Source organism: Panthera pardus, unplaced genomic scaffold (genome assembly GCF_024362965.1).
Source record: "Panthera pardus isolate Hobbes unplaced genomic scaffold, ASM2436296v1 HiC_scaffold_22, whole genome shotgun sequence".
NCBI classification, from domain to species: domain Eukaryota; kingdom Metazoa; phylum Chordata; class Mammalia; order Carnivora; family Felidae; genus Panthera; species Panthera pardus.
The window spans coordinates 85679044-85702370 of record NW_026526788.1 but is presented as its reverse complement, the minus strand read 5'-3'; the positions used below and the strand labels follow the sequence as shown (position 1 = coordinate 85702370).

The 23327-nt window shown below is 48.2% G+C and overlaps 1 protein-coding gene across 1 annotated transcript in view; it reads right to left on the bottom strand.

Annotated features, from left to right (window-relative positions):
• Nucleotides 1–19303, bottom strand: part of PPP2R2D (protein phosphatase 2 regulatory subunit Bdelta) — a 50818-nt gene extending 31515 nt beyond the window's left edge. The window contains exons 1-2 of the mRNA XM_053910056.1: nucleotides 19169–19303; nucleotides 18966–19058 (exon numbers count right to left, since the gene is read on the bottom strand). Of these exons, the coding sequence (XP_053766031.1) occupies nucleotides 18966–19058; nucleotides 19169–19175 (100 nt within the window). The 5' untranslated portion in view covers nucleotides 19176–19303. The remainder of the gene's footprint in view (nucleotides 1–18965; nucleotides 19059–19168) is intronic.
• Nucleotides 19304–23327: the final 4024 nt, after the last annotated feature.

The window sequence follows — 23327 nt, the reverse complement described above, 5'->3', positions numbered from 1 at the left end:
TTCAAGAATATTCATAGCAACATTATTTAAATTCAGCCAAATACTGGAAATAATCCAAACTATTCATGAAATGAACTCAAAAACAAAATGTGGTCCATATTCACCCAGTGGAGTATCATTCAGCCAAAGAATGAAATACTGACACCTAGAAATACCGACACTTCACCTAGTAGGTGAAGGCAGCAGGAGATCAGGAAATTCAGTGTGTGCACATCATTCCCCAATTAAAAGTCTTGTCAGATCAATTCCGGTAGACTTCAAGACTTAGGAAACCACGTTTCACTTCTGTCGTTAAAGCCCAGCAGAGATTTAACCAAACTCTTCAAGGAGAATCTGACTCATACGAGTATTCCATGCTACCTCCTCCACCCCATCCTAAAAAATGACAAGTTTTTATCCCAAAGGCTATCTGACAGCATACATTACCCTTTTCTGTAGACACGTTAAGTAACCTGAACAATTTCCAGGGACGCTCTATGCTGTATCGCCTACCTAGTGACTCTGAGTAATTAAGTGCTGGTAATTAAGTTCTGCCACAGCAGAAGTCTGAGCCAAGACCAGCAACAGCACCCTGGCACAATCATCAAAGCACGTACTAGACTGTTTAGAAGAAAATTAAAGCTACGCACTCTCCAACCGAACATCTTGCCCCTACGATGATTCTCACTGCCCTTACGATAAAGATCACAATCCTCGTTCTGTTCTCCCCTTTGCCTTCTACGGTCTGATGACCGAGGCCTTAGTTTCTCAAACTGGTTATAATTCTTGCTGTTTCAAGCCCTCCTCCAGGCTCTCTACTCTGCCAGGACAGCTCCTCCCACCCCCCAACCCTGTCATCTATCTGTCCTTCACACCACAGCCCAAGGTTCCATTGCCCAGGGAAGCACTTTGACAACTTCCTTGCTACGTCTCAGGACCACGTGGGCCGCAGAGCAGTGCTTCTGCCCACGGCGCATCTGAAGCATGGGTGCACACCTGCAGAATGGATGCACCAAGAAGCAAGAGGAGGAGCTGAGAGTTCACCTGCTAACCCTGGTCACTCGCTATGCATCAGCCAAACTGCCCTCCTGCTGCACACCCAGACAGGCGACCGCACAACCGGTCCTTGGTATTTCAGACTCACACTGGCAAGAGGACAGTGACGAGCATTTTTGTCGTATATGTGAAAGGGGCCACTCATCTGAGAAATTGGTCCCAAAAGGGGAAGACTCTCTCTCTAAACTTGGGAAATGACCTAATCTAGTCTGTCGTATTAGAAAAACAGGCTGCTATCATTTCTCTCCTTATATGCCATCTTTTCTCCCCCCCCGTAAAGTAAGCTCTATGCCCCACGTGGGGCTTGAACTCACAACCCTGAGATCAAGAGTCACGTGCTCCACCAACAGAGGCAGCCAGACACCCTCTTATATGTGATTTTTTATTACTATCTGTTAGGAACACACACAGCCTTGAGACTGTTCCTTATACCAAATAAACAGTTCAGTTAGACTTAAATACATGCGAAAAAACTCACAGGTGTTTCTCAGAGAAATCCCCAAATAGGCAAGATTATCAAATAAGTGAGTTTACCAGGTAACTGATAAAACAAGTCAAAGTTGTTTTTTTTTAAGCTTATGTATTTTGAGAGAGAGAGAGAGAGAGAGAGAGAGCGCGCGCGCGCACGCACGTGCATGCGGGGGAAGGGCAGAGAGAATCCCAAGCAGAATCTGCACCATCAGCACTGAGCCCGACACAGGGTGACCCCATGAACCCTGAGGTCGTGACCTGAGCCAAAATCAAGAGTCGGATGCTTAACTGACTGAGCCACCCAGGAGCCCCACAAGTCAAAGTTTTATCAAACTTTAAATAAGCAAACAATAATTACTCATCCCCAGTTTGTGATTTTAGAAAAAGTGTAAGTTATTTTTGACCAGTAAGTTCGTTCAGTGCATATAAATTCAATTTCTAAGTAGCTTTTCAGGAACGTATTTATTCTTTGAGAATAAACATTTTAAGAGTGCATTCAATGATTAAAACGATAGATTAGAAATGTATGATTTCCTACTTCAAAAAATCCACATTTAACTCTACCATAAAATGGAATAAAATTTGGGGCACCTGGGTGGCTCAGCCGCTTGGTTGAGTGTCTGACTTCGGCTCAGTCATGGTCTCGCGGTCTGTGAGTTCGAGCCCCGCGTCGGGCTCTGTGCTGACAGCGCAGAGCCTGGAGCCTGCTTTGGATTCTGTGTCTCCCTCTCTTTCGGCCCCTCCCCCACTCATGCTCTGTCTCTCTCCCTCTCAAAAATAAACATTAAAAAAAATTTTTTTTAATGGAATAAAATTCTGATATATTCAAGAGAATGAGAAGACCAGCCACGTACCAGTAGAAAAGACTGGCAAAAGACACAGCGGATAAAGGACTGCTATCCAAAATACAAGAACTCTTCAAACCGACAATAAGAAAACCCAATCACAAAATGGGCAAAAACCCTAACACAACATCTCCAGACGGCAAAGATGCACCGGAAAAGATGCTCCCCATCACCTCCTCAGGGAAATGCAAATGACAACAGGACCCCGCTACATACACACCTATTAGAGGGGCAGAAGTGAAAATCGCGGACGAGACCAGATGCTGGCGAGGCTGGCGAGTCACAGGAAGTCTCCTTTGCTGCGGTGGGGACGCACAATGGTGCAGGCGCTTTGCCTGAAAGTCTGGTCTTTCTTAGAAAACCCAACATTCTCTTCCCATACGATTCAGCAGTTGTGCTCTGTGGTACTTACCCAAAGGAGGTGAGAACTTACGTCCACACAAAAACCTGCACGTAAATGTTTACAGCAACTTTATTCATAATTGTTAACACATGGAAACAACCAAGATGTTCTTTAGTCGTTGAACGGATAAACTGGTCCATGCAGACCATGGAATACTGTTCAGTCCTAAAATGAAATGAACCATCCAGTCCTGAAAGGCATTAAAGAACCTTAAATACGTGTAATGAAGTGCAAGGAGCCAGCATGAAAAGGCTGCACACTATGGGATCCTAAGTATACGAGATCCTGGAAAAGGTAAAACCATGGAGACAGTCAAAAGATCAGTGGTTGCCAGGGGTGAGCAGAGATGAGCAGGCAGAACACAGATTTGTTGGGCTGAGAAATGACTGTGTGATACCATAATGATGGACGTGTACCATTATATATTTGCCCAAACCCACAGAACGTGTGACACCAAGACAGAACTGTAACGCAGAGCAGGTTGATAATGGGACTTGGGGCAATAACGTGTCAGTGTTCTCGTTCTTTCATTGTAACAAATGCACCATCTGGTGGGGGGTGTTGATAATGGGGGAGCGTGTGGGGGACGGGGAGAGCAGGGGGTTATATGGAAAATCTTTGTGGCTTCCCCTTAACGTTACAGTGACCCTAAAACCACCCTAGAAAAATAAAGACTTAAAAAAAAATTCTGATAAGTGCTACAAGGCAGATAGACCTTAACAAATTAAAAACATTATGCATAGTGAAATAAACCAGATACAGACGAACAAGTGTTGTATGATTCCACTTACATGGGGTCCCTACAAGAGGCATATGAATTTTCACAGAAACAGAAAGCAGAGTAGAGGTTATTGGGGGCTGGGGGAAGGAGAAAGGGGGGAACTGTTATTTAATATGGACACAGTTTTTCTTTGGGACAATTGAAAAGTTTTGGGTACAGACGGCAGTGATGGTCACACCACACTGTGGACGTAATCGATGCCACAGAACTGTATGCTTACAAACGGTAAAAACGATCAATATTCAACTATGTACAGCTTACCACAGTTAAGAAAAAAATCCAGCTCTCTCAAGAAGGTCCACTCTCACCACTTTTATTCAACAGGGTGCTTACTGAAGTCCTAGGCACAGCAATCGGACAACATAAAGAAATAAAAGGCATCCAAACTAGTGAGAATGAAGTAAAACTGTCACTATTTGCAGATGACAGGGTAACACTATATATAGAAAATCCTAAAGAATCCACCAAAAAACTACAACTGATAAATGGGTTCAGTAAAGTCACAGGCTACAAAAGTCAAGGTACAGAATCTGTTGCAGCCCCATACACACTAATAATGAAGCAGCAGAAAGAGAAATTAAGAAAACAATCCCATTTACAATTGCATCAAAAACAATAAGATACCTAGGAATAAATCTAATAAGGTGAAAGACTGTACTCTGAAAACTGTAAAACACTGATGAAAGAAATCAAAGACAGCAAAAAGAAATGGAAAGACATTCCATGCTCATGGGTTGGACAATCAAACACTGATAAAATGTCTACACTACCCCAAGCAATCTACATGTTCAGTGCAATTCCTACCAAAATACCAACAGCATTTTTCAGAGCTAGAGCAAACAGCCCTAAAATGTGTACCAGAGAAGACCCTGAATATAGCCAAAGAGACCTTGAAAGACAAAACTGGAGGGATCACAGTCCCAGACTTCAAGTTAAATTACAAAGAGGCAGTAATCGAAACAGTATGGTACTGGCATAAAAACAGACACATAGATCAATGGAACAGAACAGAAAACCCAGACACAAACCCACAATTATATGGTCAATTAATCCTCGACAGAGGAGGAATGAATACGCAGTGGGAAAAAGACAGTCTCTTCAACAAATGGTGTTGGGAAAACAGGCAGCTACACGGCAAAGAACGAAAGTGGACCATTTTCTTACACCATACAAAAATAAAGTCAAAATGGATTAAGGGCCTGAATGCGAAAAACTGAAACCATAAAAATCCTAGAAGACAGCACAGGCAGTAATGTCTGTGACACGATCAGTAGTGGTATTTATCCAGATGTGTCTCCTGAGGCAAGGGAAAACAAAGGAAAAAAAAAAAAACCCTGCTGGGATTACATCAAAATAAAAGGTTTTTGGGCTCAATCTCATGAACTGTGAGATCGTGGCCTGAGCCAAAATCAAGAGTCTGAGCCACCCAGGAGCCCTGTGCAGAGCCTGCTTGGGATTCCCACTCTCTGCCCTTATCATACGTGTGTGCATGCTATCTCTGGCTCTCAAAATAAACTTAAAAAATTACAGACGATATATCTGATAAGGGGTTTGTACCCAAAATAGAGAACTTATACAACTCAACACCCAAAAAAACAAACAATCCAATTAAAAACTGGGGAACATTATAAAAGGGGGGGGGCATCTGGGTGGCTCAGTCCATTGAGCATCGTACTCTTGGTTTCAGCCCAGGTCATGATCTCACAATTTGTGGGATTGAACCCTGCGTGGGGCTCTGTGCTGACAGCATGGAGCTTGCTTGGGATTCTCTTTCTCCCTCTCTCTTTGCCCCTTCCCTGCTTGCTCTCTCTCAAAATAAATAAACTTAAAAAAAATTTTTTTTTTAAATAGAAATACCCTACAATCCAGCAATCACATCACTGGATGTTTAAACCCAAAATGCAAAAACAAAATAAAACAAAAAACCCACACTAATTCAAAGGGATATATGTACCCTTACGTTTATTGCAGCATTATTTATAATAACGAAATTATGGAAACAGCCCAAGCACCCACCAACAGATGAATGGATAATGTGGTGTATGTACACAAGGGAATATTATTCAGCATAAAAAAAAATGAAATCTTGCCATGTGCAACAACCTGCATAGAGCTAGAGAGTATAATGCTAGGTGAAGTCAGTCAGAAAGACAAATATCATATAATCTCACTCAGACAGAGTTTAAGAACCAGAAATAGAGAGAGGCAAACCAAGAAACAGATTCTTAACTATAGAGAACTCATGATTACCAGAGGGGAGGTGGTGCAGGGAGGGACGGGTCAAACAGGTGATGGGATTAAAGAAACATCAACAGGACAGAACACAGGAATCTAATACAGATTTCAATTAAAAAAAAAAAAAAATGCCTAGACCTCAAAAACAAAAAAGCCCAAATCCACATTAGCCCAAATGTTCTGTATTTTTCTGTAGGATCAAATGAAATGAAAAGATCCCCCCCCACCCCGACTCAGAGCCAGTTCTCGAGGCGGTGGTGTGAACCCTCTCCAGCCGGCCCTCACGGCCAGCAACCCAAAGGTAACTGTGGGTGGATTCCTAAAGCAACAGTTTATAGGACTGCTATTTTACCTATGCACACACCTTCCCCCAACGGCACTTTAAAGAGCACACAATCCTACCGGGCTCCGCGGTTCCTCAGTGAGCATGAAGTGAACAGGATGGGAAAGGGAATGTTCTCGTTCTCTTGAATTGCCTATTGAAATTGATTACATCCCTGAACTTAACCGGGGCTCTGGCAAAGCAGAGTAAGAACGTTTCTGGTAACTACGACTCCTATCAAGACTATCTGACTTTTCCGATGACTTCAGCAAGGGACAGACCTTTGGTACCGTAAAGTCAAAACCAAGAGATGTGACTTCTAAACACTCCCTGAGATCATTAAGGTGTGAGAGGCAGAGAGACAGCAGCAGCAGTTGGGGCAAAGCGGACACATTCATCTGCCTGAAGAGAAGTTGAAGAAGGTGAGCAGGGACAGTCTATACGTCGTGTCGTGGCAGAAGCTGCCGCTGGTGAGGGCAGGAGACTAGGCAGTTAGTTAGGTTCTAACAGGGTACCTGGAGCCCAGCAACGGGAAGGTGGGAGGGCTGTCCTGGAAGGTTCCACAAGAAGCTGGACCAAATCAGACAGGCCCAAGACGGTGGGTGCCATGACCGGACCCCTGACCAAACAAGGAGGAAAAGGCATGAACCTGTTTCCAAGGAACCACAGTCCCCAGTGATGAATATTTCTCCCCCTGGTTAACAACTGCGCATAAAAGTTAGAAGCCCAAGCCCCAAGGCACAGAGCCCCCCGTCTCTCCCTGGAGCTGCTGCCTGTCACGGGGACAGTGCACCCCTTTTCATCATCGATTTTCCCACTGATGTCGTCTGCGCAGTCTGTCCTTGAATTCTTTCCTTCCGGGACAAGACGGAGAACCTTTGGCAACTCCTCTGGGACAGGCTGCGCTGGGGTCTCCCTGGTTCACCAGGCAGCAGAGAGGAGGGGTTAGAAATGGAACTGAGAGGGGCGCCTGGGTGGCTCAGTTGGCTGAGCATCCGACTTTGGCTCAGATCACGATCTCGCGGTTCGTGAGTTTGAGCCCCGTGTCGGGTTCTGCGCTCACAGCTCAGAGCCTGGAGCCTACATCGGATTCTGTGCCTCCCTCTCTCTCACGGCTCCTCCCCCACTCATGCTCAGTCTCCCTCTCTCTCTGTCAAAAATAAATAAACATTAAAAAAAAAAATTAAAAAAAAAAGAAATGGAACTGAGAGTTACAAAAAAGAACTTCAACTTGAACTGTAACTTTTACTTCTTAAAAAAATCTGGAATAAGATCAAGTATTGAAAACATGAGTATTATTAATGTATCATGTTAATAACATACAGCTAGATTATTATCTTGTTTAAAAGCCACTTAGAGTTTATCAAAATGTGAGGTGGCAAACAGTTTAGTCTGAAGAATTAAAATATTTCTCCTGTACGAAAGGTGTACCAAAAAAATCATGACATCATGACACTTCTTTAGAACGTGCAGGTACATAGCTACCCCACAGAAACAAAGCCGGATGTAGCCCCTGACAATTTATGAAGTTAGGTATGATTATAAATGCACTGATGCACATAAGGCACTGAAGCCCCCCCTTTCAATGATTATTCGCTGAGTTATCATTTTGCTTTGTTTTAAATCTAATTAAGGAAACTCCTGCTTTTTAACGGGTATACTTTTATGGCTATGTCTTGTCCTTGGAGATACTGGGAGAAAATGAAAAGCTAGCAACAATGTTTAGGGAGTTTGCAAACAGCCAGAGGCAGCCCCAATCACAAGCAGCAGCAAGGGAAACTCTCCTGTGTTCAGTTCGTAGAAAGCTAGTCTTTTCCTGTTCTATCGTTACAAAACACAAGGCATCCTTCCTTGGTGCGAAACACAACCATACAGAAGCGTCCAGCATAAAAACAGACATCCTTCTTCAGTGCCGATCCAAACCCTCACTCTCCGCAGGCACCCACTCTGAACGGTGGGGTGGCAAGGTCCACACCCAGGTTATTTACAACCACACTCCATTTTTATAGGGCAGCGCTGTTCTGCCGGTGGCTGTTTTTAATCTCCTGGGTCACAGACCGCTTTCCAACGGGCACAGACCCCTTTAATCCACAATATGGGTGTACCAGAATGCTTTTAATCCCTTCACTACTTTGGGGCATTTCAGTTTTTCCGGATGTTTGACCGCTGCCATGCACAATTCTATAAACAGCTGGTCCCGCAGTGCTGGCACGTTCCTGTGGGACTCCCACAAGTAGAATCATGGGGGTCGCAACCCAGCTTTGAGTTTAACAGATGTACGTGCCACACTGCCCTCCAAAGTATGAGTGTGGGGATAATCTTTCTAGAAATGTAAAGCAAAAGTAAAACCTCATCACTACTTTAATTCTTTTCCTTACTCCTTTTATTTATTTTTCAAATGTTTATTTTGAGAGAGCACAGGGGAGGGGCAGAGAGAAAAAGAATCTCAGGCACCTCCACACCCAGCAAGAGCCGGAAGCTGGGCCTGATCCCGCGAACCGTGAGGTTATGACTGAAGCAGAAATCAGGAGCAGGATGCTTCACGGACTGAGCCACCCGGGCGCCCCTAGTTGTGGTTTTCTGATCGACGAAGGTGTAGATGAAATAGACTGAACTCTGTCCCACGCTCTGAGCAAGTCCAAAAACCTTACCGGGGTTTCTGTTTTCAAGGTTGTTCCTGCCTCTGGGCTCTGGACTCCAGCTTCTATTCAAGTTCAATTTATGAGCCACTCTTCCTGTCCCACTTACCATTCCTCTCCTAAACCAAGACTGACCCACACACGGATCTGACTTTCCTTAATTTCCAACAGCAAAAAAAAAGCCCCCTTGTAAAAGACACATGTTCAGCATCCTTAAATGAACTCGAGGTAGAACGTATACGAACTGGGGGGACAGAAGAATTAAAATTCAAGGTTTGGGGCATCTGGGTGGCCTGACTGGTTAAGCATCCAGCTCTTAGTTTCAGCTCAGATCATCTCGCGGTTCATGGGTATGAGCCCTGTGTCTGGCTCTGCACTGACAGCGTGGAGCCTGCTTGAGATTCTCTCTCCCTCTCTCTCTCTCTGCTCCTCCCCTGCTTGCACTTTCTCTCTCAAAATGGATAAACAAAATTTTAAACATTAAAAAAATCAATGTTTACAATAAATATTTAGAGATTAATATTCATAGTGTATAAAGAGCTTTTAAAAATTGATTTTCATGCAGCCTGGGTGGCTCAGTCAGTTGGGCGTCTGACTTCGGCTCAGGTTATGATCTCACAGTCCATGAGTTCGAGCCCCGGGTCGGGCTGTGTGCTGACAGCTCAGAGCCTGGAACCTGCTTCTGATTCTGTGTCTCCCTCCCTCTCTGCCCGGCTCATGCTCTCTCTCAAAAATAAACATTAAAAAAAAAAAAACTTAAAAAAAATTGATTTTCAAAGACCTCAGTAGAAACATGGATGAATGATGTGATCTAATGACTCACAGGAGAAACAGAAATCATCAGTAAAAAAAATCTCAATTGCAACCCTAACCCTAATCCCAACCTAAATCTCAACTGCCTGGGTGGCTTTGGCTCAGGTCATCTCACAGTTCGTAAGTTCTAGTCTCGCTATTGTCAGCTCAGAGCCCTCTCTGGATCTTCTGCCCCACCCTCCCTCATGCTCTCAAAAATAAAACATTAAAAAAAAAAATCTTAATTGCATAACTGGTAAGGAGATGCAAATTAGATTTGCCATTAAAATAGCTAACATTAGGGACGCCTGGGTGGCTCATTTGGTTCAGTATCCGACTCTTGATTTTGGCTCAGGTCACGATGTCATGGTTATGGGGTTGAGTCGAGCTTCGGGCTCGCACCGGGCACGGAGCCTGCCTGAGCTTCTCTTTCTCTGTCTCCCTCTCTCCCGCTCACATATGCATCCGCACACTCTCTAAAACACATTTTTTAAAAAATAGCTGACATTAAAAAGACTGATGTTCTCAGCATGAAAGGAGGAAGGAGAAGTTTGGGGGGAGGTATAAGACGGCATCTTTCGGAGAGTACTTTGGCGGCCTCAAAACGTAAACAAGGAGCCTTCCCCAGTGTGTCCGTTCCTAGGAATCCAGCCACGGAAATGCTCGCCCAGGCAGGTGGGGGCCCAGACAATGTGCTGCCGAATCTTTAGTACTAAAGAGCGAACACGGAAACCACCAATGAGACTAGCTCGATAAACAAGAGAATCTGTGTGACGAAATGGTGTGCAGTCATCAGAAGGGACCAAACAGAGCTATACAACCAGGCAGCTTGGTTAAAAATACCGAGTATGGGCTCTGAATCCTGACTCTAGCACCCACCAGCTCTGGGACCTGGGGCAAAGCGAACCAACTTCCCCGAGAGTCAATTTTCTCATTTATAAAACGAAGGCAACAGTAGCACTTAGATCTCAAGGGGCTGCTGCAAGGGTCAAATGAGCTCAAGCACATACACGGCTCAGCACGAGCTGGGTCAGCGTAAGACCTTAAATTGCACACTAGTGACAGCCAAAAAACCGCAAAACAATATTTATGACAGGATCCGCATTTTGTACAAAACAAAACGAAAAACTGCCTATACGTAAACTAAGTTTTAAAGTAGAAAATAATAGATAAAGGCATCGGAAATGGTCTAAAAACACACACACTGTTAAGGGTAGTTACCTCTGGGGAGGATTCCTGGACAGCGGCACAGAGTAGGAGGAAACTTCACTTTTACTCTTCACACATCCATATCATTTGATTTTCTTTAAAAAATGAATGTTCCGCTTTTGCATTCTGAGACAAAAACAATAAAATCCAGGGAAGATGAGCAAGGGCAGTTCTCGACACCTGCCCCGCCGTTCGTGCTGCTAACACCTCACTTTAAAGCAGCAGTTCTCTAGGCGTGTCTGTGGATCCCAGGGGTCCCCGAGCACAGAACTGTTTTCGTAACAGCGTGCCGACATCCGCGTGGATGAACCAAAGCCACGGTGACTAAAACTGTCGGGGCCTCCATGCGCATCACGGCTGCGGTGCCACGCTGTGCGGAGCGAGCCGCTCGGCTCACACACGCACGTGAGAGCCAGCAAGCTAGTCCCACTTGGGAACAATCTTGATCAAACTAATTTTACCCAACCCCAACCCTCTGGTAGGAGTCCTTTCGCTATTCTCTGTGGTGAAGTGGGCACTGCGCAAAAACCACATCTGCTGCATCTCCAAGCACAGTGGCCGTCTCGAGAAGCACATGCACGGTTGACTGTGTTGCAGGCCGAACTAGGCACTTATTTGACGGAACGCCATGTTTATCTGAAAGAACAACTCACCAACTATGGTTTTTCAGAAAAGTCTCCTGAAAATGAACAAAGGGAGCCTCTCATTTCACAGAGAACCGACAGCATTTGCTGCCAATGTGAATATTCACATTTTCAAGAGGGAATTTGAATTTTGGAAAACATACTTATTACTCTTACTTTGACAGCTTCCCACTTCAAGACTTTTCTAAGGAGATCAGTTGTGACATTAACAAATGTGATTTTCCTTGATCTTTTATAATGAAATGTATTGACATTTTGAAGGTCTGAATAAGCCAGTGTACCAGTATTTGGTATAACTGGTCCAAACGACCAAGACATGATGTTACCAAATCACACACGGAGTGAGAGAGCCATTCAAAGTACAAGGCAGAAGTAAGGGATTTTAATGTAATAGGAAATACAAGTTCAATGATACGGTTTCAGGTTCCAAAGCACAACTGAACTTCAAGAAATCATCACGTGTCCAGTTTTGCCATAGTATTAGAGAATATCCAGAATTACACGGAAAGGCTATTAAGTCATTCTTTCCTTTTCTAATTACAAGTGTGAGGCCAAATTTTCTTCATGTATTTCCATAAGACAATTTCAACAGATTGAACACAGAAGCAGAGAATCTGAAAATCCAGCAGTCCTGTTTTAACCCCTATACTTAGAGGGTTTACAAAGTGTAAAACAATGCCACTCTTCTCACTAAATCTTGTTTCTTTTAAGAAAGTTGTTTTTCATTAAAAATGTTATGCTCACATGCAATAGATCATTATTATTTTAAAGTGAAATAAGTATTTTAAGTTCTTCTGTTTTAATTCAAATTTGGTAAGTACTGACACATAAACCCACACAAAGAAAAGCTCTCTGGTCTCCCTGGGACCAAAGACTGAGGACCACTGATGTTAGCACAGAGGCTGACAAACTACAACCTGAGGTTCACATGGAGTCCAGCCTCCGCTGCTTTAACAGAGATGTTGGCCCACGGCCTCACCCCTTTGTTGTGTGGGGTCTGCAGTTACTTTCCAGCTACACAGGCAGACAGACTGGGCTCGGTGGTTGCAGCAGGAGCAGACGGGCCTGCAAAGTCCGAAATATTTACTTTTTGGCCCTTTACAGAAAACAAATTTGCAGACCTCTGATTTAGAGTAAGCCCGCGTTTCCAGCCTTCACTATCGCAGCAGCTTCCTACTGGCCTCCGTTCTTACCCCATCACCAACCATTCTCCCAAGGCCAGAGTGACCCTCCTGAAAAAGGTAAAGCTGATGTCACTGTTCAGCTTACAGTCTTAAAGGCTTGTGATCATGATCACTTCAAAATACAATTCCAAGTTCTCAGCATGGTGCTCGAGGCTGCTATCCAGCACTCTTTGGCCCTCCCATTCTGCCCCTGGACAAGCGCTCAGGTTTCCCAGAATGCACCAGGCTCTCTCCAATCTCCTCTCCACCGCCTTCCCGCCCCTCCCCCCCCCCCCCACCCCCCGACTTCTTCCCCGTCACTCCCCACCCAAGGACCACTGGGCACTTCCGGCACGTCCCCATCCCCGTCCCGGCTCTGCTCTCAGGATGGTGTGAGGGCTAGTCTGTCTCAACACAGGGCTTCTCGAGGCAGGAAGTGGGTTTCTCTACTCCAATATCCAGCAGCAGAAGCAGCCCTCCAGGGCACTGGTCAAGTGTCAGATGAAGACAGCCCAAAGCCAGCCCTCCAACACCCTTCCCCTTCTTACAGGGGCTCCCTGGGGCAATATGGAGCAACTTACTCTCCTTCGCAGGAGTGTCTCGTACGAGAACGTTTCCACAGTTATTAGTTACTGCGTGCTTGTTTGCCAGAGATTTCCCCGCATTTATGTGGAATCTTCCTAACAAATTGTAATGGCCACAGGGTATACTACCTCTGTTTTACAGATGAAAAGCCACAAAGAAGGTAAGTAACCAGTCAAGTTAACACAAAGCTAGTAGGAGGGCTGAAAAGGGATTTGTACCAATGCCTTTCCATACCGAGTCACAAGTTGGAGAGACAAGCCTAACACATGATAAAACTGGAGAACAAGAGGACACTGCTAAATGCCAAACACCACTATATGCTAAGTAAAAAGAAAGGTCACTTCCTAAGACAGAATACCAGGTGTTAGGGTGGCTGAGCAGGTGGGCACCTGGACGGCTCAGTCACTTAAGCGTCTGACTCTTGATTTCAGCTCAGGTCATGTTCTCGCAGTTTGTGAGTTCGAGCCCCTTGTTGGGGTCTGCACTGACAGTGCAGAGCCAGCTCGGGATTCTCTCTCTCCCTCTCTCTCTGCCCCTCCCCTGCTCATGCTCGTTCTCTCTCACTAAATAAAAAATAAATTCTACAAAAAAAAAAAGTGGTTGAGCTGTGATTCATAAAGAAAGTGGAATGTGATAAGGATTGGTAGGGTGTGAAGGTAGACAGGAAACAGAAAGCATATCCTAAGTTGGGCAAGAAACCTCAGCAAGGGACACAGAATATAAACAAGAAATATGCCTGGGTGGCTCAGTCGGTTAAGCATCTGACTTCGTCTCAGATCATGATCTTGCGGTTCGTGACTTCGAGCCCGCCAGGCTCTCTGCTGTCAGCACAGAGCCTGCTTCAGATCCTATATCCCCCTCTCTCTGCCCCTCCCCTGCCTGTGCTCTCTCTCTCAGAATAAATAAATCAACTTAAAAAAAATATATACGATCAAGAAAGGAGGACTGAATAATAATGGAAAAACCCAGGTTAGACCCAACCGAAGGGATCCAGGGTGAATGAACAGATGGGGGAGAGGTCAGGAAAAAACAAGAAACTGCTATTATTTTATGTCTAAATTTAGCTACAACCAACCCAAAGACCTTAAAATAAATGAGAGTTCATTAACAGTCGTACTTAACATTCAAGCAACACTTTACAGGTAACAAAAGCACTGCACACCGTTTGACTTTGACAAAAACCTTCTCCTGTAATTTCTAGATAAGGGAGCTGAGGTTCAGAAAGTGCCTTCACCCCTGATAAATGGCAGACGTGAACTAAACCCAGAACTCATCAAAACAAGACTTTTAAAATCAAGGAATAAAGAAATCGAGGCGTATGATTTCATATCACTGTAAATCTTAAATACTTACATCTGATTATAACTAAGATCAGTGCAGCTTCCTGAACATGCAGCCTGATTTAAGAAGCATTACAATGTAGCTGTACTCATAAACATATTAAATGCCTTAATTTTAAGAAAACCACACATATCTGATTTCCTAATAGCAGAATCTCCCCACGAAGCTCTCTACTAAATTAAACAGCAAGAATGTTACTAGATCGTTCTCTTGTTTGATGGCTTTCCCCCAGAAGATGCTTTCCTGAAGGCCTTTCTCAATGACATAGATGTACTTCATGCTCATTTTCTACACACAGGAAAAACAAAACCCACAATACTCTAAAAATAATGAATATGACTGAAACGTTGTGCATTCACAAATACTGGGTTTCACTGACTCCAGGCAGCAGTTTACCACATGTTAACATCTTTGAAATCAGATGTATCTTATATTCAACAAAACACACTAACATCTTATACTGATGTCCTAGTGCCCTTAATTTTTGTTTCCCTTCCCCAACTTAAAGGTTTCTTTCTCTCTCACAATATATCTACATAAACACCTTTAGAAAGGCCCTACCACACCACCCAAATACCCACAAGATTTATGTAACTCCCCAGACTTGAGTTAAAGATAAACCTTTTAGTATTTTTTCATATTATTTTTTCAGAAAAAGATTAACGTCCAATTCAAGACCACAGACCAGATCATGGATTAAAACAAAATCATCAAGTAAAAAAGGCAAGACACGTGAGGGGCACTGGGTGGCTCAGTGAGTTAAGCGCCCCACTTCGGCTCAGGTCATGATCTCGCGGTCCGTGAGTTCGAGCCCCGCGTCGGACTCTGTGCTGACAGCTCGGAGCCTGGAGCCTGGAGCCTGCTTCGGATTCTGTGTCTCCCTCTCTCTCTGCCCCTCCCCTGCTCATGCTGTCTCTCAAAAAATAAATGTTAAGAAAACCTGTAAAATCGCCCATGATGAAAAAGCTACACATAAAACCAGATAACAGTTCATCACAAAGCCCCCCTCCAGCCCTCCCCCCGTCTGTCTAGAAAAGCAACAGGCAAAGGCAGCAAGACCCAAACCTTCCCTGCAAGAAGACAGCTCCAATCCCGTCGAGGTGACCTGGCAGGCAAAATGACCACATCGTTGGCTGGGTGCGCAGATGCTTCAGTCACTGACCAGCGTGTCATCTCTGTGACATCTATTCTTCAATGGCCGTTTTTTAACCCAGGTTACTAAGCTTCCGACATGTTGACAGGCGCTTCCTTTAAAGGCATCTCGTTTTCATTTGCTTTCAGAAGCAATTCCCTACAATTCCTGCCAGAGAGCTCTCCCCCGAGCTCTAGGAGGAGCAATCCCGAGGCTGGCAGCCACACCCCACGCGAGGACTGCCATCAGCACCGCCACTAATGGTCACCGAAGCAGCCCAGTCGGCCTGGCTTCAAACCCTGGCTGCGGTCACAGTGGCTGCTGACCAAGGTCGGTGCCCCCCTCCTCCCCGTGCCTTGGCTTCTGCATCCGAAACCGGGAAGAACAAGGGCGGTGTGGAGACTGGACTCGCGGACCCAGGGAGCTCGGCGCAGTCTCAGGAACGTGAGCGGGGTTCGATGTCTGATAGCTGTCGTCACCGCAGACCGGGTCCTCCACGAGGGGCGTGTGTGGGGCCGGCCGGCCTTCGAGCTTGAGGGGACGGGCCGGCCAACGACTGTGATGTCGCGTGACATCTGCCAAAGGCATCCGTCCAGTGAGGTCGTGCAAGAGGGGCTGTAGGGCCCGGGCACTGGGCGGTGGTGACCAAACACCACACGCGGAAACGTGACAAATATCCAACAGCTTCCGCACAGCAGTCACTGCCTAGAGCATCAAGCTCTGCAGGCGCAAGCTCACGATCCCGTCTCTTCTCCCTTCCTCTGGCAACTCCCCCTGGGTTTTACTTCTTTGACCCCCCGCTCATCTGGGCCTAAAGTTCGCCAATTCCACCGCAGGGGGTGACGGCTTCCCAGCAAGACGTCAGCTTGCTGCAGGGGAAGGAGCAGTGACTGTCACTCCCGCATCCTGTCACCAGCAGGAGAACTGCCAATTTCCTTTCGAGCCCAGCTCTACTCCTGCTCCCGGGAGCAGGACCCCATGCTTTGAAAAGAAAAAACCACTGCATTTTACACAGTACGATACTTTCTTCAGGGGCGGTGACTCGAGTCCCGCGCACGACTAGTTTGAAAAACCAAGACGGGCGCCCGGCTGGCTTACTCGGCGCAGCAGGCTACTCCTGATCTCGCGGTTTGGAGTTCAAGCCCCTCAGCGGGTGTGAAGACTACCTAAAGATAATCTTTAAAAAAAGCCTGGGTGGCTCAGTCGGTTAAAGCGTCCGACTTCGGCTCAGGTCATGATCTCACGGTCCGTGAGTTTGAGCCCCGCGTCGGGCTCTGGGCTGATGGCTCGGGGCCTGGAGCCTGCTTCCGATTCTGTGTCTCCCTGTCTCTCTGCCCCTGCCCTGTTCATGCTCTGTCTCTCTCTGTCTCAAAAATAAATAAAATGTAAAAAAAAAAAAAAAAAAAAAAGCGAAATGGAAGGCGAAAGCCTCTCTCCCCCGTACTCACTCAAGTGTTTAGCCCCGAACCTTCTCACGCAAGTGAGGCGAGGCCCCGGCCTCCATCCACCTCAATCAAAGACGCACAAGTGCAGGCTCACGGAGGCGCTGCCAGGTAGAGCCCGGACCAGGGCAAACGGCACGAGCCACAAATCTCAACGCATAAAGGTTACCGCCCTGGAGTTCTCGAACCCAAGCCTCCTCCCAAGGCGCACGACGGCCTCCTGCAAATTACCGGTCCTCAGTGACCTCCTCTCGGCACCTTCTTCGTGCTGGTTGAGTCTGGACACGACAAGCTCGGTTCTTCTCGCTGCACAACCACTAGTTGGAAGCGATGCCGTTTCCTACACCAGGGACTGTGCGCAAGGAATACAGTTCGACAGACACCGTCCCCACTCTGCGACAGAAAGGAGACTTCTCAGAGTGTTCGCGCGGACCGACTACCCGGCCAAAGCTCGTGTGGGTCACAGGAAAAAGCTCCCAACACCTACGCGGACCAAAAAATTCCCGAGTGATTACCGCAAAGAAATCTCACCAAAAAAAGATAACTTGCCACGCAAAACTTCCAGGTACGTTCAAAATTTTAAAGTAGGGATTTAAAACTGCAAAAAAGTCCCGATTCCGTTCAACCAGCAAAATTATCTCTGCGAAGTTTTTTTAAGGGCACCATTCTCAACGTGTAACGTCACACTTAAAAGACACCGTTTCAGTCGGAATTTGACAAACTCATTTCGTTTGTCACAACTTTTTCAGAAAAGGAAAATCAGAAATTAAAACAGGCATTAGGCTCCCCCCCAAAACAAACACGTTTTGCTTTGCTCCTGCTAAAAATTTTAAGTTTAACTGTCACCCACTTGGCCCAAGTAAAATAAAAATATATCTTAAATGAATATAAAAGGCACAATCGGTGAGTTAAGTTCCAGAAAAGCACCAACTTTCCATCCTCAAATCGTACGCATCTTCACCAATTTCTTCGAGGGCACTTTTACCTAACAGTCTGGACTCTGTTAGCCTCGGGGCCGCAAATCTCCCGGTGTCACACCACCAGGGAGGGGAGAAGGAGCAGAGGGTCGTGGGAGGGGCCCATGATCGGGACAGGTGAGCACACGCGCGACCGGGGGCTTGGGGCAAGGGGGGTGCATTTCAGGCAAAGACAAGGCCTTGCCACCAGACGAAAGGTTCACGACGTCCCCTAAAACGAAGCCTGTAAACCTGGGATGTCCAGTTTCCGAGTCCCCACACATCACGTCCGGGAAAGAACGGCTGTCCCTACTGGAAGAGGCCGGGCGGCTTGGTGGGGGGCGGGGGCCGGAGCCGTGCAGCGCTCGCGGCCCACCGCCCGCCACCCGCGCGCTGTGCCCCCCGGCTCATCTCAGGCTTCGATGCAGGAAACCACCACGCAGAACGCAGGGGACTTTAGGACACCGCTGGAGCAAAGGAACCGGCGACGAGCCCACGACGCTAGAACCTTACAGAACGACCGTAAGGATCAGGCAGCCCAGCCGACCGGTTTTCAAGACGAAGAAAACGAGGCACCACGGCTCGCCCGGGTGGTGCCCGGGCAGGTGGCTCCCGAGCGGCGGCCTCCCGACCCTCCCAGCGCCGCGTCCCAGCCGCTGCCGCGACCCCGCGGGCCCCCGACGCCGCGCCCCGCGTGCCCGGCTCCCGCAGGCACCTCCGCAGCCCCCGGCGCCGGGAGGCACCCACACGCCACCCCGGAGACCCGAGTCCTCGCGAGGCTCTGTGACCTTGGCTTCCTTACATAACCCCTCGGGGCCGCCTCCCTGTCCGGGGGCCGGACCTCCGCGCTCCGAGCGGTGCCCTCGGCGCCCCCGGCCCGGCGCGGCCGCCAGAACGGGGTCCCCGGGACGGGGGACGCGGCTGCCCCCAAGGAGCCGCGCCCGCCCCCGCGCCAGGTGCGCGGCCTTACCTTCCGCCACGTCCTCGTCGATGGCCCCCTTGACCTGCGAGAAGCACCACTGCAAGTCATTGCCGCCCGCGGGGCAGCCGCCGCCTCCGGCTCCTGCGGACACACCGGGCGCGTCAGGGGCCCGCTCCCGCCCCGCGCCCCCGCCCAGGACCCCCGCCCGGAGCCCCGCGCCCGCCCCGCCCCGCCCCGCGCGCGCCCCTCACCTGCCATGGCCGGCCTGCCGGCGGGCGGGCGGGCGGGCGCCGAGGCGGCGGCGCACGAAGGAGGCGGCCGCCGCGCCGCTGCCTCCCGAGCACCTCAGCCCGGCCGCCGCCGCCGCCGCCGCCGCCGCCGCGGCCGCCGGGGAGGGATTTTTTTTTTTTTTCCCTTTTCAAAATGGCGCCCAATGCCCGTCGCCCCGCTGGATGACGTCATCCTCCACCGCCTCCTCCGCGGGCCCGGGTGGGGGCGGGGCCGCCGGGAGGCTCCCCCGCTGGGGAGGGGCGGGGCGGGGCGTGCGGCCGCGAGGGCTGCCGGGGGCTGTGGGGCGCGCCTACTGCGCTTGCGCGAGCCGCCTCGGGTCCCACCACGCCCCCTGGGCTGGGCCCCGCCCTGAATCGGAGCGGGGCGCTCCAGGGCGGTCGGGCGGGTGCCGGGGCCGGCGCGTCCCTGAAGACCAGCCGCTAGGCCGCCGCTAGCCTCACTCCTCTCTCGCCGGGTCACGCGAAGGGCTCCAAGCTGCCGTCGCCCCCGGCGCGAGTCGGGTCCACCTCGGCCAATGGGAGTTCGGTCCTCGGGCGGAGCAGCCAATGGAGGGCGCGCTCCGCGGCCGGTGGGCGGAGCACCTGGGAGCTGCACCTGGGCGCACCGCACCTGCGCACTTATTCCCCGCCCGCCTACCGGCGGGACTGCTGATCGCAGTCCTCAGGCACGGCTCGAGCCCCGGGAACTCCGTGTCCACCTTTAACGGCAGCCCTGCACAGAGTTCACATTGCTTACCGCGTTGTTCGTCCCAGGGTTCTTTGAGCCTCCGGGATACAATCTTAGGGAAACTTGGTGTTTCAGTACAACGTGGCCCACCGTTCCTTCATCGTGGGCGTCTTTTCTGTGGCAGACGGAGTGATTATTCATTTGTGAGTTTTATGGATCCGAAATCATAGCTTCTTTCAGTGATATTGTGAATTTGGCAGTGACCATATCACAGAAGATGATCGTTCTGAAGACGGGCAGAGCAACGGGGCTGCGATCCCCCCTTTCTGTGTAGATGTAGCCAGTCTGCCTCTGAGCGGTTGAGAAAACAGTCACCTGTCAGGCTCTCTCACGTGCAGTTGCTTCGGTGCGTTTTACAGGTGTCTCTTTTGAAGCGAGAGCACGATAATTAGCTGTAGTTTCGGCTGTATTCTCTGGTTAGTTGGCTACATTGAATTAAGGTTTAAAAACAACAGAAGCCACACAACGGTACCGTATTCCTGAAAATAGGGCGCTGCCTTCTGTGTGTCTCACTGTTCACCAGCGGATCAGCAAGAGATTTTTCACTATTCCACTTTAGGATCTAAAGAAGTTTAGGTATCTCAGTGAGTTACTCTGGATTCTAATTGGCGTTTGCCACTTTTCTTGCTTTGTCATTTTTAGGGTGAAATGCTGGGTATCAGAATCTAGCCCGCTGTAAGCACGCAAGAGATCCAATTTAGTAATAAAAAGGAATGAGGCACTGTTGCAAACAGGAATGACTGTCAGAAACGCCATGCTGAATGAAAGGAGCCAGTCTCCAAAGAGCATATGATGATCGATTGTCTAATGTCAACTTGACTAGGGTATAATACCCAGTTATTTCATCACACACGACTATAGGTGTTGCCATGAAGGTATTTTGTAGATGCAATCAATATCTGCAATCAATGGACCTTGATTAAAGATTACCTGTGAGAACGTGGGTGGGCCTCATCCAATCAGTTGAAGGCATTATGAACACAAACAACTGGTTTCCCGGAGAAGAAATTCTGCCTCAAGGCTGCCACACCAAAGCGTTGCCTGAATCCCCAGCCTGCCATACAGATATCACTCTTGCCTGCACCCTCAATCATGTGAGCCATTTCCTTAAAATAAGTCCCCTAATCTATACACATATACCCAATTGGCTCTGTTTCTCCGGAGAACCCAGAAGCTCTAAACCAGGCTAAGTGACTCTGCAGTGATAGGGGCAAAGTGGCTGTGGGGTAGGGAGGGGACTGGCCGGGAGAAAGCAAGAGAAGTCTCTGGGGTGATGGAAATGTCCCATGTCTTGTTGGAGAAATGGTTACACGGGTGTCTACAACTCAAACTACTCATCGAATTGTGCACTGCAAGTGGGTCGTTTGTTTTGCGTGAGTTATGCGCCAATAAAGTGATCTTTAGTTTAATATATATCTAATTTTCCACCAAGCCTAAAGAAGACTATATGTCTCAAAAGTTTGCAAGAAATCACAGAGGAAGTTACCTGTTAACTGTTCTTCCCCGAGTACATTTATTTTTTAAAATTTCTTTGATTTATTTAGATTTCCGCGACTAAATACCATTTACAACATTGACTGTGGATCGTTTTCAAGTTCAGCTTTAGTGGCTAGCTCAGAGTTATCACAGCCGTGCCCTGTTGGCAGAGAGCACAGTCTTCCGGTCTAAATTGCATCAGATTTAGAGACTTGTTCAAGTGCAGGGTGTTCTGGTCTCCCTGGGCTGCTCAGGGCGGCCAGCCGGGCTGGAGGGAGTGGCCATGGGAAGCCCCCGTGTGTGTGTGTGTCCCAGGGGCTGCTCATCCTTACCATTCGATGCCAGGCGCCATACGCAGCTGTGTCGTTGTCCGAGCACAGGGGCTGGAATCGCATGTCTGATTCTTTTTTTAAAAGACTTGGGGCGCCCGGATGGCTCGGTCAGTCGAGTGACTCTTGATTTCGACTCAGGTCATGATCTCAGGGTCTCGTGGGATCCAGCCCCTCGTTGGGCTGAACTGAGCATGGAGCCTGCTTAAGATTCTCTCTCTGGGGCGCCTGGGTGGCGCAGTCGGTTAAGCGTCCGACTTCAGCCAGGTCACGATCTCGCGGTCCGTGAGTTCGAGCCCCGCGTCAGGCTCTGGGCTGATGGCTTGGAGCCTGGAGCCTGTTTCCGATTCTGTGTCTCCCTCTCTCTCTGCCCCTCCCCTGTTCATGCTCTGTCTCTCTCTGTCCCAAAAATAAATAAAAAACGTTGAAAAAAAAAAATTAAAAAAAAAAAAAAGATTCTCTCTCTGCTCCTCTCCAGCACTTGCATACTTTCTCTCTCTCTCTCTCTCTCTCAAAAAATAAATAAAAAGCAAATAAATAAAAATAAGATATTTAATTTTTGAGGGCAGTTTGTTTGGGTTTACAAATAAGATTGAAAGGAAGGTCCAGAGACTTCCCATGTGCCCCCTGCCCCAGCACCTGCACGGCACCCCCACTGTCACCATCATGCATCGGAATAGTGCGCATTTTCCCAACGATGACCCTGCACTGGCATGTCATTATCACCCAAAGTCCTTAAGGGTTCACTCTGCATGTTGTATGTCCCTGGGCTTGGGCAGATGTATAACGACCTATATCCACCGTGACACTATCGTGCAGAGTAGGTTCACTGCCCTAAAAATCCTCTGTGCTCTGCCGGTTTTCCCCCGCCCCCATCCCTGCAACCACTGCTCCTTTTACTGTCTCCATAGTTTACCTTTTCCAGAATGTTTTACGATTGGCTTTTTTCACCTAGGTAGCATGCATTTAAGGTTCCCCATGTGTTTCCGTGGCTTCATAAATAACTTCTTTATATCGTTAATAGTGGCCCATTGTCCGGAGGGACCGCAATGTATTTGCCCACTCACCTACCCAAAGATAGCTTACTTGCTTCCAAGTCTGGGAAATTATGAATAAAGCCGCTAGACACATCCCTGACCCTATGACCTGACGCCCCCATCACTACAGCAGCTCGGCAAGGCATTGAACTACATCCCACCGTTTTTCTTGACTCTTCCCTGGATTTTTCTCCAGGTGATGACGGAAGGAAAGGAAGGAAAAAACAAAGGACTACGTTACGTGATGGGGCAAAAGGGACTTTGCGGATGTAATTAATGTTACAGACTTTGCCACAGGAAGGTCACCCGAGATTACCCGTGCGGGTCTGATCAATCACATGAACACTGTAGGCAAAGCAGAGGGCTTGGCTCCAGCTGGAGGCAGAGCGATAGAGCAGGGAATAGAGAGGCTTCCGAGTGTGTGAGGACTTGACCTGCCTTGCCGGCAGGGGCCGCGTGGATAGTGCTAGAAGGAATGCAAGCAGCCTGTGGGAGCAAAGACCAGTCCCGGCTCGGAGCCCGCAAGAAAATGGGACCTTCGTCCTACAACC